At 39.7% G+C, this 18390-nt stretch overlaps 1 protein-coding gene across 2 annotated transcripts in view; it reads left to right on the top strand.

The window, feature by feature from the left end:
- The window catches only part of LOC142400692 (leptin receptor-like), a 71779-nt gene extending 53805 nt beyond the window's left edge, over positions 1-17974 (top strand). For both annotated transcript variants that reach the window (XM_075485797.1, XM_075485796.1), the window contains exons 7-21: positions 4909-5057; positions 5771-5912; positions 7953-8113; positions 8243-8348; positions 8705-8804; positions 9781-9995; positions 10322-10470; positions 11081-11234; positions 11436-11518; positions 12017-12230; positions 13658-13861; positions 13972-14055; positions 14160-14253; positions 14621-14696; positions 15505-17974. In XM_075485797.1, coding sequence (XP_075341912.1) covers positions 4909-5057; positions 5771-5912; positions 7953-8113; positions 8243-8348; positions 8705-8804; positions 9781-9995; positions 10322-10470; positions 11081-11234; positions 11436-11518; positions 12017-12230; positions 13658-13861; positions 13972-14055; positions 14160-14253; positions 14621-14696; positions 15505-16329 — 2756 coding nt within the window. In that variant the 3' untranslated portion in view covers positions 16330-17974. The remainder of the gene's footprint in view (positions 1-4908; positions 5058-5770; positions 5913-7952; positions 8114-8242; positions 8349-8704; positions 8805-9780; positions 9996-10321; positions 10471-11080; positions 11235-11435; positions 11519-12016; positions 12231-13657; positions 13862-13971; positions 14056-14159; positions 14254-14620; positions 14697-15504) is intronic.
- The last annotated feature ends 416 nt before the right edge of the window (positions 17975-18390 follow it).

Genomic DNA, 18390 nt, shown 5'->3' with positions numbered 1-18390 from the left:
ATCATTGGCTCGTTTTACGGGAGTCATATTTAGCAATTTATTCATGTGGGCATTAATTACTAAATCTTTACGACCAAATCGTTTTTTAAGCAGATCAATGGCAGTGTCATAATTCGCATCAGACAAAGCGAGGCCTGCTACTGCCCTCGCTGCGGTGCCAGACAAAAAGGATTTTAAATAACTAAATTTGTCAGTCTTGCTCAAATGTTCTGTTGTATGAATTGTTGTTTCGTACTGACTCCAAAAGCTTTGCCACTCACAAATCTCCCCAAAAAACTTCTGCATGACTAATTTTGGAAGTTTGACCGTGTTCACTCTTGGCCTATTTGCAGTTTCAGCACCATTTGCATTTCGCTGTGTATTTTGCCTGGACTGTATACTTTCCTCTTCAGCGCGTAAGGAGCGGTTCAATCTTGTTTTACGCACACTAATTGCCTCCATATACTCCATTGCCGTAGCCATTTCTTGTACCAGATCATCTTCGCTTGCTTCGGCTTCGACATCTTTGTCACAATCTTTTAGGAGTTGTTCTTTATCCCTCACCTGTTCGAGCAGTTCTTCCAATCTTCCAAAGTCCAATTCTTCTTCTCTCAACTCTGCATCAATTTTCTGATTCAGTTTGGTTGTCGCTGTTCGAATCACTCATCGCTTCTGTTTCAATCGTTTCATCTTCTCCGGATCCATGACTTCAAACTTTTACAGCAGCTTCTCGCAAACAATTCTTCAATCCACTTTCCTTCATGGATTGGATCCTTTCCTCCTGGGTTTCGGCACCAGTTTGTAGAGTGCAAAATAAGTTTTCCAGGAGAAGAGTCTTTTTCTTATCTTCTTAGTTTTATTTATTATTAAACTTTACAATTTCAAAATGCGCGGGGAAGGGCTTCGGGAACAATGGCAAAGAAAGAATCTCTGATGTGTGCGCGCTCCTGCGCTGTGCGTCCACGGCTTCTTTATCTGGGGAATCCCAATTGGGCCACGCCCACTTCAGCAGGTAGATCCGTATTTGGAAATGTGCGTCATACGGGAGAATTAATCAAACTGGAATGAGAACAGCATTAGTGACATTGGACACAACAATACACTGCACTGCAGCATCTGGAGCACAGAGGGTTTATGTGCAGATGCTATTTGTGGACTACAGCTCTGCTTTTAATACAGTAATAATACCAGACATTCTCATTTGGAAACTGGAGCTAGGCCTCTCCACTCACCTCTGCACCTGGATCATGGACTTTCTCTCCAACCAGGCTGTTAAACACAGGCTGTCCAACTTGGATCCTACATCTCCTCCATCATCACTCTCAGCACGGGCTCTCCACAGGGCTGTGTGTTTAGTCCACTTCTCTATTTACTGTACACACATGACTGCTCTCCCTCCTATATCTCCAACTGCATTATACAATTTGCAGACGACAGTACAGTGGTTGGCCTCATCTTTGAACGTGAACGTGACAGCCTACAGGGATGCGGTTCACAATCTGACCGTGTGGTGTCTTAATGCTCAACACTAAGAACTGATCCTGGACTTCAGAAAGCACAGACCCAACAACCTTCCCATCATGATAAATTGAAACTGTGTAGAAATAATCAACAGTTTTAAATTCCTGGGTATCCACATTTCTGACAGCCTCTCCTGGTCAACAAACGTGACACCTGCTGTTAAAAAGGCACAACAGCGCCTACACTTCCTGCAAGTCCTAAAAAACGTAACCTCTCTCACAAGCTGCTGCTCTCATTCTCCCACTCAGCAACAGAGAGCACACTGCCATATTGCCTCACAGTGTGGCATGCAGGGTTCACTGTAGCAGACAGGAGGGCTTTACAGAGGGTCATAAAAACTGACTGCCCAAGAAATTATGGACTTCTCTCTTACCTCACTGAGGACATTGCCAACACGTGTTACCATTACAAAGCAAGCATCATTAAGGCCAATTCTCATCCTGGTCTCACCTTTTCAAGTTTCTGCCCACAGGGAGACGGTACAGGTCACTCAAAACGTGCACTAACAGACTGCTGAACAGATTATTTCCAAAAGCCATCCGGTCTCTCAATAACAACTTGATTTGTGTTTTCATTTGATTTTTAAAAAGATTGTGATGGGTAATTTCAATGTACATATATGTATATAGTGATAATAAATTAATCTCATCTTGTCTTGTTCTCTGTGACTTCTTGGCTCACCGAATATCTACTACAGAGATGGAGAGTTTCAAGTTAACGTCATCCACAAAAACACAGTTGCCACTGCTGGGAACAATGCACAAGGTTAATAAAAAAAACAAAGCTAATGTGTTAATGACTGGTTGAGAAAGGGATTCTACTTTTTAGCAGGTGGTTACTTTTTTTTTAATTCATCGGGCGTTTTGCAGCTTTCTATATTTACACGTATGACCGGAATGTTTTAAAATCCCGAACTGTAAGAGATGAAAGAAGCAAGTTCCCAGCAATCACCCTGTTTCTAAGGTTCCAGACCCTGAGACTACACCCACCGCTGCAGAGCCTTCACAATTTTCTGCTGCAACATTCAACTTGAAAGCAATGAGAATGGGCAGATAAGGTTAGCTTGTGTTTAGCAGTGACTGGCAGGCGTGAGTGGAATACAACTGAGAGCAGTCTTGTGTGTGTGGCCACAGTGAAGCTGTGAGATCTCTGCAGTGATACACAAAGACTTAACATGCAGTGATTGTTCAGCCAGATATCTCTGGTTAATGTGAGAGAAACTGGATATTAATGGCATGTTGCCTAGATTTAACATTCTCCTCACTGCTGTTCTCCTCGTTTGGGTCTGTGGAGGTTTAACGCCGTGTTACCACTACATCTTTTATCCTTTTAATTGAGATGGTTTTGTGTTTGAAACAACGCTCTTATTTTTTTGTCTGTAAAAAAAAATAAAAAAAGGCTTCTCACATATAGCCATCAATTAACCATAAATTTCCCAAGTTTTATTCTGTATTAAAGTTTGAATTTTAATTAATTTGATTTCATTGGATTATGATTGTATGCCAATGAATTGGATATAATAGGCTCGAATTGAACTGTATCTTTGAAATGCCTTGAGATAACATTTGCTGTGATTTGGCACTAATGAAATTAAACTGAATTGAATTGAACTAAATTGCTTTCATGTCACAGTCAGACCTATCTTTCCCTATTCATTCCTGAGCCCGCTCAACCACTCCAGCTAAGAGGTGCACTCTGTCGTCTCAGCTGACTGAAGGTGTCGTGAAGTGTTGAGTTTGAATGTTGCATTTACAAACAGTAACAACTATTTTTGCAGTATAGATTAAGATTAACATATTTTACAAACCAGTGTCGCTGTAACACCTAATCTGACTGAAACAAAGGAGCAAAATGAAATGTTGGGAATACTCACCCAATCAGAAATGTTCAGTGCTGGGGAGGTGGGTGGCGTAGTGGGTTAAGCGGCCGCCCCATGTACAGAGGCTACAGTCCTCGCTGCAGCTGGACCCGGTTCGACTCCCGCACCGAGCAGCCCTTTGCTCCGTGTCTTCCCCATCTCTCTGCTTCCTGTCTCTCTCACACTGTCCTATCATTAAAGGCATAAAAATCCCCAAAAAATACTTAAAAAAAAAAAAAAAAAAGAAATGTTCAGTGCTGGTCCTTTTTAACATGAAAATTGAATGAGAGTGCTGTCGAGTCAAAATCCAAAAATCTGTATGATTCTGTGGAGTAGAAAACACTGTTGGCTATACTCGTGCGTATCATATTTGTAACTGAGATAAATTTGCCATTTGTGAAAAACTAGAGTTACTTAAAGGAATGGTTCGGCGTAAAATGATAATTTGAGCATCACATGGTCATGCCACATAATTTATATGGGTGATGAGCCTTTCTCCGAAAGACCGCGGCATTCCGAAGTTGGCTATTTTGAAGTGTTTTGTTAGAAACTCAGCCAATGCAACTGTACGGGGCCAATTTGGAAAATATAAGAAATCTGTTGTTTTTCCGCGATAAACAAGCTCAAAAGCGCTACATACTTCAGCTGTGTCATAACAAAGGCCTCGTCAAGCAAACTGAGGCACAGAGAAGTTCATCGGACCACACAGCCTTTCACTGGCTAGTGTTTTTTGAGGCATCACCGGTAGTTCCAACTCCTAGTCTGACCCGGATGTAGGCCTACTGCTTCAAGTTATCAAAGGGAGGCTGAGACGCAATGGCAGAAGACGACCATAATTTTTTCGAAGACGAGCCATTTGCGTTTGAAGGCCAACCATACTTGTTTGAGCCCGAATATACAGACGAGGAGTTGCGGGAACGGGAGGAACAACAGAGATGTGCGGAGCAAGCGTCAGTGGGCGCTTCTGCTACGAGTGCTGCGAGGTGATGCCGTCGGAGGAGGAGAGCTTCTGTTGCCAGGAGTGGGAACTGTTAGGCACAGATATGCCGAATGAAAACACCTGTTTGTCATCTAAAAGACATTTTGTGTCGCTAATAGACAAAGGTGAGTTTTTTTGTTTTGTTTTACATTGCATTTCTTATATTTTCCAAATTGGCCCCGTACAGTTGCATTGGCTGAGTTTCTAACAAAACACTTCAAAATAGCCAACTTCGGAATGCCGCGGTCTTTCGGAGAAAGGCTCATCACCCATATAAATTATGTGGCATGACCATGTGATGCTCAAATTGTCATTTTACGCCGAACCATTCCTTTAATGTCTATAATTCCCCTTTAGTCTTTGAATAAGACCGAGCAGGAATTATTCAGAGCTTTTGTATCACTACCTTGTTATACTTTTGTGAAAAATATGATATTCATTTCATTGTATGATCATTGTATTGTAGCCATACAAATTAGATGATGACAATTTTGAGTACTCTGTCAGATTTATAGCACTTTGATTTTAAGGTTTTGAGTTTAAGACACTGTGATTTTCTTTTGTTTTATAGTGAAACCAAGTCCTCCAGTCAACCTTTCAAACCATCAAACCCATGAGGGAGAACTCATTGTCTCCTGGGACAAACCATCAGACTTTCTGTCTGGCCCACTGAGATATGAGGTCCGATACTCCTCCAATACTACTCATTCAACCTGGCAGGTAGATACTCACCTTTTGCAAACCAAGGGAGTTGTATATGTGTGTCTGTTTGTGGTAATTTCCCTTGTCCCTTGAACCTGTAAGGATCAAGGGACAAGTCATTGAACAACTGCAGTCCTATAAAAATCTGGGGACAATCATTGACTCGACCCTAAACTTTAAAGAGAACTGCAAAGCTGTGAGCAGGAAGGGACACCAGCGGCTGTTCTGTCTGAGGAAGTTGTCCCATTTCCACATTGATAGGACCATGATGACACTGTTTTATCATGCTTTTATCGAATCTATTTGAACCTTTTCACTTGCATCATGGTTCGGAAACTTGTCCCTAAAAGAAAGGAGTTCACTCAACCAGATAATTAAATGGTCAGGTCGGTTGATTGGGGAAACACAGCTGGGCTTGGAGTCGCTGTACGCACTTTACTGCGGAGATCTATTTTACAATTTATTTATTAATGAATTATTTTTATAGAAACCCTGAGCCTGGTTTCAACCTTTATTTATTGTTCCTTGCCTTGTGGGCAATATCTACTTTTATCCTGTTCAGTGAGCATTGTGAGTACTTGCCATGTCTGTCTTTGTATTGTCTTGACCTGTCCTCTGTCAAATTAATGTCTGTTAATAAGGTGCGGGAGATGCCTTCTCCTATTTTCTGCAGAACAGATCTACCTACGGGGACTAATAAAGTCAACTGAACTGAACTTCTCTTACTCCAGGTGGTGTCTACTTTTGGAAAGCCCAAGCTGTCTCTGGATCTGAAGCCCAACCTAAACTACACCATCCAAGTTCGCTGCTCTGGCCTGGCCGAGCCTCCTATGTGGAGCGAGTGGAGCAAGCCACACAACATCCTACTGAACAGTAAGAGGAGCAATTTCCTTCTTTACATGGAGACAGATAATTCAAAGAAATGTAGGCTTTTTCCCTGATAAACATTGGGGAGCTTCAAATTTTTGTTCTCCGTGTTATGAATGAAGTCACTCAGTGTAATTCTGCCCTGTTTTTGAGTCATTGTTTATAAATGTCTGGAGATCCACACTCTTTAACAAGGGGTTTAAGGCTCCACTTGGAAGAACTCTACTGGTTCATTAAATTGATCAGAAAACCACTGACATCCAACTCTGACCTACAAAAGAAGGCTACTTTCACGAGTTGCTCTGTTTCAGAGAGCATTGTATGGCTCTAAAATATGGGAGTGAAATGACACTCTAACTGTTTTGTTTTAAAGAGACACTGTAAGCTGTAAATAAAAACATAATTCAGCGATTGTAAATTTTATAATCTGATCTTTTCTTCACAAGAAGCCAAAGAAAATGTATCAAATGATGAAACTGAGATATTCTACTATTACATGAAACATATTAGCTCATTTTGAATTTAATGGCAGCAACACATCTTAAAGTGTTGAGACAGCAGCAATAAAGCTGGTACTAAAAAGAAATGATTGCAGAATCTCTTATAAGTGAAGATAGGCAGGGGCTGCTATCATCCAAATAACTTTTGTCTACAAAGTATGGAGCAATTTCAGAGTAATGTTCCTCAAAGTAAAATTGCAAAGACATTTAATAATCCATCATTGACAGTACATAATATCATCAAAAGAATCAGAGAATCTGGAGAGAATCTCTTTCCAACTCTTCAAAGAAAGATTACGCTGTTGGCCTAAAACAGAAACTTCTTTGCATACTTCAAGAGTGCACATGCAGTACATTCATTTGATAAAATAGGCTACACAATTGTAACTCATCAGATCTACCTGTGCTGTCACGACGTGGCAGTGATACTGATGAGCTTTTATTTTATGCTATTATATATTGAATGAGTAAGAAATCTATTTGTTAGTTAGGGTTGTTATGCCAGATATGTGGAAGATACCCTGGAAACGTGGAACCTCGTTAGTAGCTCAGGCCCTAGTTGGCTGCAGTGGAACTCTAATTTTCCATTTGCGATCTTTGCATTTCTTTATTGTTTCTGAGTTTTAATTTCTAGTTCCTTTAAAGTCTTTAAACACTTGATGTGAATCTCGTGGATTTATAGTTAATTTATCGGTGGAATTATTGTAATGTATGTTAAAACAATAGGATAACAACCAGATGGGAGTGGGTTCCCTGTTATATTTGAAGAAAAAAGATCAATCAAAACCTGAACTTCATAACACGATTATAGAAATATATCCTGGCATAAATAAAGGTTATTTCTGAGGGCCTCATAAAAAGTAAGAAGTGAGATATTACAGCAAAGTGCTATGTGTGGAGAAAGGATGATATAGTATTCCAGCATAAGAACCTTATCCCATGTGTGAAACATTTTGGTGAGACTCTAAAGCTTTGGGCCTACTGTGTATCTATGAAAGATACTGGACCCCTGGATCTAAACATCTCTGTACCTTTAACTGAACATTTGCAATGCTCAGCAGCTGAGAGTTGTCTTAACTCAAATGAGTTTCACAACTTCTTTAAAGTGCCAGTTGGAAATTCTCCAAAAACAGAAAAAAAAATAAGGGGTGTGAAGTTCTAGCTGTCAGAAAAGAAGAAAACAAGAATAACACACCGCACCCTTTACACAGAAGTACTCGCACATGTTTCTGTTCTGCCAGTATTAGCAGAACAGTGAGCTCTCTTCAGATGATAGTTGACTGCATGATATTCTACACCATCTGACAGAGAAAACACTTTTTTTTTTATTCCATTGAGGTTTCTAGTTTTTTTTTTTTGGTGAAAATCTAAATGGAAACTAGGTGAAATATAATGAGTCAGGTCTTACTTTACATCTCTTATATTTCTTCTGACATTTATCCAACTTCTTTTCAAAACATGTCTTGATTGCTGGAAACCAAAATGAGGAGGAGATATGCTGGTCCTTACAGAAAGAAACATTTGTATATTTATTTTCTGTGTGCAGCCGTGAGCTACATCCCTGAAACAGCTGTGGCACTACCAGGGGAATATGTAACAGTGTATTGTGTGTTCAACGACCACAGCAGCAACGCCAGCATGGCCATGTGGACGCTCAACCTCCACCAGCCACTTAATCACAGTCAGTACTACCCAGTCAACCAATGGGTAAGAAAAAATAATGTGTTTTTCTGATAACCAGTAAGCTCAATGACTCTCCTGTGATTTAATTATTTTTTTTAAAAAGCAGCTCATGTAAATATATATATATTTTATTTACTATTTTACCTATAACAGGTCAGCAAGATTACAGTGCGTGCTCCAGAGACTGGAATATACGACCTGCTGACATGCGCACCGGAGTTGACCTTTCCTTATCCTTACAGCAAGATCTATGTGGAAGGTGAGTTTTGTTGCACAAATAAAATCAAAACTGAATAGCATTCAGTTAATGACTAATACAGCTACAATTTACTCAACTCAACTCAACTTTATCTATAAAGCCTTTTAACACAGCCGTGGCTGAAACAAAGTGCTGTACAACACGAAATACAAGGCATAAAACACATTTAGAAGAAAGGAATGCATAGTTTATTTTCAGTGGCTGGAAGCCAATTCTCTCTGCAAGCAAACAAAAAAAGGAAATAAGGTGGGAACATGTCACAACTCAACAATGGGAGCCAAAATCATCCGAGGCAACCTTTGGTGAAGTATGTTTCATCACTGCTAATTGTAACTACTTTTCGCTCTGTTTTTCAGGGGCTTTCATTGATATAAAGTGCACAACCAGTGGGGACATCGATGCTATGGTTTGCAAGTGGAGCAACAAAGAGAGGATTAAACTCAAATTTCAATCCAAGTAAAGCAGCATTTTCAACTTTCTCTGTAGTGAAGTGTTTTTTTATGTGTAGGCATGCAGTATTGTTTATGAAACCCTTTGCAAACATTAAGGACTTAATGTGCTGAAAACATGGAAATGCCTGAACACGGAGCACCGGACACATCCTGGAAATACTACAAATCCTGTGCAATCCTGTGCTTCCTGAGGTGATACCAGGACATTTTCATTTAGCAGTTCACCTTATGTCACCGTTATCAGCGTGTCTGACCTCAAGAAAAACAACAAGAAAAAATATATGAATTTGGCCTACATTCTGCTGTCTGGACATAAGAGGAAATGTTTTAACCCTTAACCCTTGATAAATGATTCTAAATTGGTAAACGAAAGGGTTTGTTGCTGTTATTTAGACTGTGCCTGAAAGTCTCCACTTAGTAGTAAATGGAAATGTGTTATACGCTTCATATGTCTTTGGGTTTGTTATTTTTTAGGCTAATGGCAGCTAAAAAGAGACAATTTATCGTGTCTTACTGTAGCTTTCACCATTTTGATGCTATTGTTTTGGCAAAATCTGCCCACCAACAAAGACAGATGGACAGCGTACTAAAGAGGTGCTTTGTGATAGTCTGTTTAGTCTATTTTCCTACAATTCATCTGTCCAGGACCACATTTTACTGTGATGCACTTGCACACACATAACAGTTCCAGCTTTGTCACTCCAGCTGGTAACAATTGTGTTACAAATTTAAGAAGCAAAGAAGTAAGGAGTTTCTGTTGCTAAGCAGTCATCCTAGAATCACTCCTGAAGAAGCACACTAACATTTTGGTGCTAAAGTGAGACTTAAGTTGAAATAAATGAGAACTATCTTTTAATTTTTGCTTGTGGGCATCTGATGCTATGTCTCATCTACAGCGATTTTAATCCCACTGGTGGGGAGAAGACATAAGACCAAGAATAACATGACTTGTCTTATTTTTTGTAATTTATTCTTGGCAGGTGGGCTGTCATGCCATGCAAGGAAATGAAGGAAAGGGAGAGAGCTGGTGAGAATGTTGGGGTGATGGGACCTCCTTGCATGGAGGTCAGATCCACTCAGAAAACCTGCACCATCCAGCCTCTGAATCTAGCCTGCTACAAACTGTGGTTGGAGATGCCATCTGCATTGGGTCTCATCACATCCAAACCTCTCTTCCTGTCACCTTTAGATCATGGTGAGCGTGATGTGGGGAGCACATCTTTAGAAGTATTGCAGAAGTCATTATTAGTTCATATGCACTGGGTCCCTTGGGTGCATTTAAAAATTTTGGCTATTTGAGAAATATCGATCTCCTTCTGTTAGTTAAGATCAATTTTCCACGTTAAGTATTTGCAGTAAAAGAGACAAGTCATTTGACTTTATGGCTGAATTGAGAAATATTTTATTTTATATTAGCTCCAAACATGTTCATTGGATGTTCTACAGCAACTGTGATACTGTCCTACATATTGTAGATACTCAAACCTGAAACCCTATGCTTTTCCTTGCACCCCAATACAGTGAAACCTCACACACCTACGAACGTTAGGGCGGTGAGCAAGAGCAGTGGAGTCATGACGGTAACTTGGAAGCATCCACCTCTGCCGGTCCAGGGCGTCCAGTGTGAGTTTCGGTACTGCTTGTCATCCAATGAGAGAGATGAGTGGAAGGTGAGTTTGTCACACTTATTAACCATCAAAGGCTTTTACTGAAATTTTGGCCATGTGGCAGTATGGACTGCTTGCCGCTCTCCAGAATTAATTATTCTCCACCCAGTATAGATTTGAAATGAAATATTTTGTAATTGCAAAACGGAACGCTCATTTATTGTTGCTCATTTGAACACGACTCAAACTGATCTTTCCAAAATGTTTTTCTTTTTTTTTTAGATATGCAATTACACTATAGGGATCAAGAATTGCTCAATTCCATTTTCAATGTTCCTGTTGAAGCTGAACAAAAGGAACAAACATAATGACTGAGCTTCAGATAGCTTTAATTACAATAGACTTCAGATTATACTTTTTTTTTGTCTCCCTGCCGAAGTAGAGGCATAAGAATGCTGTTGCTTGTCTGCAAGCTTACACAAACTAACCAGCAAAATTTCATAAAATGTGCATAGTGGGCAATGGAATATCGCAAAACATTTTGGCTTTGATCCAAATCATACCAGTCATCTATTTAAAAGTGCTAAAGATGTATTGTCCCCATGCCAATCTTACTTCTATTTGTGATATTTGTCATTTTTCAATATGATCTCTAAAAACGTTGTATCTGCAGGTCCAGAGTTCAGTGCGGGATCCTTGGGGAGAAGTTGTGATACCAGACATATGCCAGGAGTACATGGTTCAAGTACGCTGCAAGCACATCAGTGGGAAAGGCTACTGGAGTGATTGGAGTAAATTTGTAAAGTCCACACCTCTTAACAGCAAAGGTAAGGACATTTCATTCCCAATCTAAACTTCAAAAAGCATTCACTTTGACAGATGCAGTTTCATTTGAATGTAAAAAGTCACATCACAACTTTACATATCTGCTCTAGCGGAAAAAGGTACACATAAATACCATAATCTTATCTTAAGGGTATAAATGGAGGGCAAAAATCTATTTAATGTTCAATGATTGGTCTCCTCAGCTCCTGAACGTGGTCCTGATTTCTGGAGAATCCGTCAAGATGACCCAGACAGAAGAAAGTCTAATGTCATTCTGCTATTTGAGGTACACAAAGAAACATTTTATGGCATATTATTAAAGACGGTGCTTGGATTTTTCAGCCTGGTCTCTATTTTCACATGTATTTTGGAGGAAATTATTGGTAATTGCAAAAATCTTTGTCATTTGATCCAGATTAAGTTAACAGCAATCACTATTCATTTCATTTGAATGGCAACCGCAGAGTAGTTGCAATCTGATTAGTAAGCTTGCCAGTTATGATTACAAACAGCTTTACTTTTCTTCATTCAGTTTCCCTGTTATGTCACATTGCAGCTGTTTACTTGTTGCTGGTCATTCTTTACACCAAACCAGGACTCAGGTTGACTTTTCTTAAATTTGAATAGAAAATGAACTGATTAACTAGTATCTGTGTAGCCGAACTTGATATATCTTATCCCTCCATGTTGTGCTTTAAATTTTTGTTTATATTCAGCTTAAAATGGCATTGCCCAGCCGTCTAAAGTTGGTGAGCTTTGAAGATAGCAATGCTTTTTTTCCTAGGATTTCGGAGTATCTGGTGACTCCTACTGTGTGGATGGATTTATAATCCTGCGCCAGGCCTTGAATGGATCTGTGATGAAGATAAAGACCGATCTGGTGTCCTCCTACAGCTTTGAGTGGGATCAGGACTTCCAGACTGTGACCGTGGAGGCCTTCAATAGCATTGGCAGCTCCATTAACAACATAAACATGACGCTGGAGAAACAACCTAAACGTGAGTGAGGAATCGTACAGAAGGTTTGATCAATCACAAAGGAAGGTTGACATGTTTTTGTATGAAATACATGGAAATCTGCCCTCACCACTGTGGTCTGGAGCTGTAGGTTCTATGTTGCGGCGTCAGAATTATGCTCAAATATGAATATTTGCTTTTTGAGAAACAAACGTGTACTTGACTTGTTTTTGTTAATTGGCCACAAACGTTTATTCTTTCCTGCTTTACAACACATTGCAGAAGAATATGGGGGAAAAATGGCCACTGAAGTGTATGTTTGAGATAATTTTTTTTTGTCTGTACTTGGTCAGATAAATCTATCTTTGATAATTGGCTATGTTCCATCCATCCATTATCTATACCGCTGAATCTGTCGATCGGGTCGCGGGGGGGGCTGGAGCCTATCCCAGCAGTCAATGGGCGAGAGGCGGGGTACACCCTGGACAGGCCGCCAGTCCATCGCAGAGCCACATAGAGACAAACGAGACAAACAACCATGCACGCTCACACTCACTCCTAAGGACAATTTAGAGATGCTAATTAACCTAACATGCATGATTTTTTGGACAGTGGGAGGAAGCCAGAGTACCCGGAGAGAACCCACGCATACACGGGGAGAACAAGCAAACTCCACACAGAAAAGCCCCAGCTGGGTGTTGAACCTGGAACCTTCTTGCTGTGAGGCAACAGTGCTAACCACCACACCACCGTGCAGCCTGGGTTATTAATGTTGGCTGAAATCTTTTTTTAATATTTAGCTATGCAGTTATCTAAATAGTATTATTTTGGTTATTGAGTGTCGTTGTTCTAAACCTTGGGAGTTTTTTTTTTTTTTTGTCCAAAATTTGTTTTTGATTTACATATTGAACAAGTCTCTCCATCAGCCACTTTGATTTGCAGAAAATTACCGAAATCAGAAGTGTCCAATCCCAAAGTGATGCTAAAAAACTGGTCCATGTCCTCATCACATCAAGTCTGAACTATTGTAATTCCATTTTAGTAGCAAGATTGAATTAATCTCTAATTTAGAATATATTTTAGGATACCCTAGTGTTCGTATCTGAATCAAAGCCCTAAACTGCCAATATCCTTACTGCCTTAAAGATCTTGTAGTTTCATTTGACCCCACAAAAGATGTACAATTCAGACACTTAAAAGCTGCTATAGATGTTGATTTGAAATTTCCAGCCCTGCACATGCAGATTTATCTGTAGGTATCAATGAATAAAATACGTTATATACAAAGTTATATGTTTATCAGTTGTTTAGTTTTAGATGCTGACAGGCTGAAAGCAAATGGAGAAGAAGCCTGGATAAATTGTATGTAATAAAATATCACCAGATCGGTTTCCCCTTAACTTGTCATGTGTGCGCCAACTGGAAGCATGAGATTTACCCGACAGTATTGTTTCTTTTCTGCACTGCAGGACCCTGTATGCATTGGTTCCATGTGTTGGCTATAAACAGCACCTGTGTGTCTCTGTCATGGAGCTTGTTGGACAGCAGCTCTATCCCTCTGTTCATGGTGGTCCAGTGGTCCTCACAAAGGCAGCAGGGCCCTGAGGACCCTGGCCTGAGTGAACAAAAGTGGGTCAGACTGCCCTACACTGATCGCCCTGTCTATTTACAAGGTAAAACATTTTCTGCGCTGTCTTTGTGATTATTTTCTTTTCCCTTTTCACTGTTTATAGTAAGTGGTATCAGCCAAAATGACCTTGAGCCATTTTTATGATAATTTCAGGAGATTTTTATGGCTATGAGGATTTTGTCTTCTACTTGTATCCCGTGTTTGCTGATGGGGAAGGAGAGCCGATGTCCACTTCAGGTGTGCTTTCTGTTCAGATTTCCATTAATATCACACGCAACACTAAACGCCAGCACTTTCATTGTATCATTAGATGTCTAATGTGTACTCTCTCCTCGTTACAGCAACCAGACGAGACCCTGAAGCCTACATTATACCATTGTTCATCTTTATACTTTGTGGGGTCCTATTTTTCAGCCTGGTTATCATGCAAAAAAAGTAAGAGCCTATTCTGTCTGAAAAATGACTGCTTGTGTTTTAACATGCAGATTTTTGCAGGTTTTGATCCATGTATACCTTTGTTTCTGGTGTAAATTATAGGGATCCAATGTGAAAACAATTAGCCTCGCATGCAAACACCTGTAAGAAATGATAAATGGGGTTAATCACTAGGTTGCAGTATAATTCGGGACACAGTGACACTGATAATGAAAAATTAGAACTGTGACATTTAACAGCTCATGAGGGTGTAATTAGAATTGATACTAGTCGATAGGAGGGGGAGGAATCATGCAACAGAAAGGAAGGAGAGAAGAGTGCTTCGATTGTGTGTTCATCCTGAATGTGTGCTATGTTTAATTTCCAGAATGAAAAAGTTAGTGTTGAAGAATGTTCCCAATCCAAAGAAATGCTCATGGGCTGAAGGTCTTAACTTCAAAAAGGTAAAACAACTTAATATGAAACTCAATGCTTGCTATTGGATGAGATGGAAATCTATAGAATGTGTAGATAGCCAGACTGAATCTGATCCTGGTCAATTAATCTGCCTTCAGCTACTCTAAAAGGTCACTAATTCATTATGGTGCCACATTAACGGCAGCTTGTTGCCGCAGCTCTTGACATATTTTGTCTTTTTCCAAAAGCTTTATCCTACAAAAAACCCCAGATTTAAAAAAAAATATATATTATTGGATTTAAATAAATTGATTTAATTAGATAGTTCAGTCTTTACCTCAAGCTAAGCCGACCAACCTCATAACATTTTACCAGGAAACATGAAACAATAAACACACTTCTCAAATTTTTAAGCTGTTTTCTTCTATGCACCAACACATGCCTTTGACCAATGTTCTGTTTTATAACAGACTTGTTTTTATCATGGAGCACTGTTGTAGATACAGTAGGTTAAGCATTTTATTACATGTTGTTTTTCAATGTTTTTTTTTTATCACCTACTTTGAAGACACAGCATAATCAAGTTTATTGAAGCACATTTACATCACAACAGCACTGTATGAGGTAGTTATTTCCACATAGTTACAGAAAACATGCGATTAATTTCTCTTGTTAATATTAAATAAAAGTTAGAGACAGTAATATACTAGGCTTTACCAAAATCTTTGTAACATCAGGGACAGTCTGTGGCATGCTGGTTCAGCTTGTTCCAGAACTCCAGCCATAAATGCCAAATATAAGTGTCAGTAATTCTGATGTACTGTCGTTACTGAAATGCAGTTGTTGTCTTTCCAGGTGGACACCTTTGAGCACTCTTTCCAACCTTTGAAAGGTCTGCAAGCTTTGCCACTGCTGCTGCCCTCTGAGAAGATTTCCAAAATCATCATCGTTGATAAAACTCAGACGGAGGACCTGATGGAAAGTGGAAGACTCCTCAGTAAAACTCCCTCCATAGCCATTAATCTGGATGCATTAATTACCTCAACCCCGAATATAAATGAAATACAACCAGTTGATCCCATAGTGGACCTGCATCAAAGTGGCACTGACACTTCTACCCAGTCTTCAGTCACATATTCCAAAGTGCTTCTCTCTGATCCAAAGCAGGACCAACAGCCCATTCATCTCCATTACAAGGATGATAGTGGTGGTTACTCCAGTGATGAAGAAAATTTGTCTGCCAACAACTTGGACATTTCTGTATCTTTCTCCAGTGGAGTGAGGGGGCCAGACAGTTGTTATAGTGTGGAGATAGACAAGTCAAGGCGCTCCTGCTCCTACAACTCTGCGGAGGACATTTCTGAAACATCAGAGGAAGAAGTTAAAGGAGATGTGAAGCAAGAGAAAGATTTGTATTACCCAGCAATGGAATATCCAGCAGAAAATGAGGAGGGAGAGGAAGAGGAGCAGAGTGATCATTGTACAAAAAGTGAGCTTCTTAAAAATGCTGTTTTGAACAGAGAGGACTATTCTGTGGAGTCACATCTTCTTGTCAGCCCAGAGGGCTTAAGTGAGCTGTCCAGCGAGCTGCTGTTGGATTCAACTTGTGGCTTATCCCCGCTGTACCTGCCTCAGTACAGAACTGCTCCACCCACAGGGATACTCACAGCTCAAACGTAAAACAGCAAACCCCATCTCTGACATAAACCTGCATCATTGAACACTCTACATTGTGAAATACATCATATTTACGTATTTAACAAAGTGGATCTTCTTTCTTTACTGGTCTTTAAATCCCTGATTCCACTGTGCCAAACTGCTGTTCTGTATAATTACTGTTACAGTTACATTTTCTGAGAAAAATCATAACTCATGCAAATCAGCAAATAGGTGGTACAAGGAGCATCTTGGTATTCAAGAACAATCAAAAGGGCACTGGTAGCCTTTACTTGAAAGTTTATCAGGAATTTGGGCAGAAAAAGAACAGCGGATGACATTCAGCAAACTGCCTCAGTCTCAGTTCAAACTTTGACAACCTACAGCCTCCAGCTTATATATAGCTGAGCTACCTGGCACCCTGACACAGAGAAGGTTGACATGTGGTATTATCAGATATCCTGCGGTTAAAATAATCGGCCAATTTAATAATTGGTCCCCTTACATGTTGATGTTTGGATTGAAAGAACTCCGTCTCCACTATAGATCATTTGCTCCAACTACGAGGCTTGAAAAGTCTTTTTTTGTCCTCCAACTGAATTATTTCTGTTGCATTTAAGTAAAAGATGAAAGCGCTTCAAAGAGAATAGAGTTATGCACAGAAAGTGATGGATAAAGCCAATAATTTGGACTTCTTCAAAGCATGTTTGACTCTGAGATGGAGATCAAACTTGGATGTCTCTTTAATGCCTTTCATTTAAAGACACTTAATTCACTGCATTCATGGGCAGCTTGTGCGTGAATGTCTGCGTGGACTCATGCACCCACTTACTCAACGAAACCTTTTTGTATTTTGTGCTGTAATGTATTTGTAACTTTGTTGTTGTCACCATGAAAGCCGGGTTGACTCACAAATCGGACTTATGAGCAGATTGGGTTCAGGGAGATTTGAGTAAAGGCGAGGTTTATTAAAAGGTTGGTGCAGCGATGAGCCCATGAGTGGATCCAGGTGAACAGGTAACTCTGAGAGGAGAGGGAGATCGTTAGCGTGAGCCGGAGACAGGGTCATTTGTGCAATTTGTGTTTTTCCTTACTGGATTAAAGAGGCTTTCCAGAACAGAGGGGAGGGTGCTGGCTGTGGTGAAGAAGGTACTGAGTCAACGGTGGGGCGAGCAGGTAAGTGTCTCGGAATCCCCGATGGAGAGCTAAATCCTTTAGCATGGAAATCCAGAATGCACTGAACAGAGCAGCAGACACTAGGAGCACAAGGGAACGAGTTATGTACATTGAGGTTTTTACTTGTGGAAAAAAGGGGCAGAAGTCAGCCACTGTCGCAGTTAGAACAATCCAGCCAAGAGTGGTTGCTCCTGCAGATCCTTATGAAGGCATGTTGATGAGCGTAGATGGAAAGCAGGTGCAGGAGCTGAACCAGACTCCTCCCTAGGCTTCCTGGAAAACCTGCTCAACCCCACCTAAGACCCAGAAACCAAACAAACACCACAGCCAAGCATAATCATGACAGTTGTGTATGTGTAAAATGGGATATCTATTTTTGTCTGGTCCTTGTAAATGAGAGATGCTGTTTCCTGTAGATAAAAGACAAGTCTTGTTTATTTTAATGATGAAAACTATTGTAAATATACATCACATGATTAAAAGAAATTGTTCTATAAAGATATCTTGTGTCTATTTTTTTCCATTGTGATAATAAAGTATTTATTGTGAGCATGTGTTGTTTGTTTATTAATATTCGTGGATTGTTACTGGTTATGTGACATTTAACCAAAAAGTTTTTAGTTTTTTTTTTTTTATCACAAGTTTAAAATGCATTAAGACCAAGCTCCACAAATAACTTTTTGGACAGTGACCCAAATTCTGTTTAGTTGTGATTTTTATTTTTTTTTTTCAACCTTTGAACACTTATATAGTATTACTGCTTAATAATAATAATTTGTATTTTATTTAGTGAGGATGATCATTATTAAAAAATCATAGAAAAAAAGGAAGTGAATATAAGAGAAAAAGCCAGCACAAAAAAACACTGAATATTGTTGTTCTCACTTGTAGTGATATTCTGTCACCTTA

The sequence above is a fragment of the Odontesthes bonariensis genome, chromosome 15 (assembly GCF_027942865.1).
Source record: "Odontesthes bonariensis isolate fOdoBon6 chromosome 15, fOdoBon6.hap1, whole genome shotgun sequence".
Classification (NCBI taxonomy): Eukaryota; Metazoa; Chordata; class Actinopteri; order Atheriniformes; family Atherinopsidae; genus Odontesthes; species Odontesthes bonariensis.
Note: the sequence above shows the minus strand (reverse complement) of the source record. Positions and strands in the feature narration are given on the sequence as shown.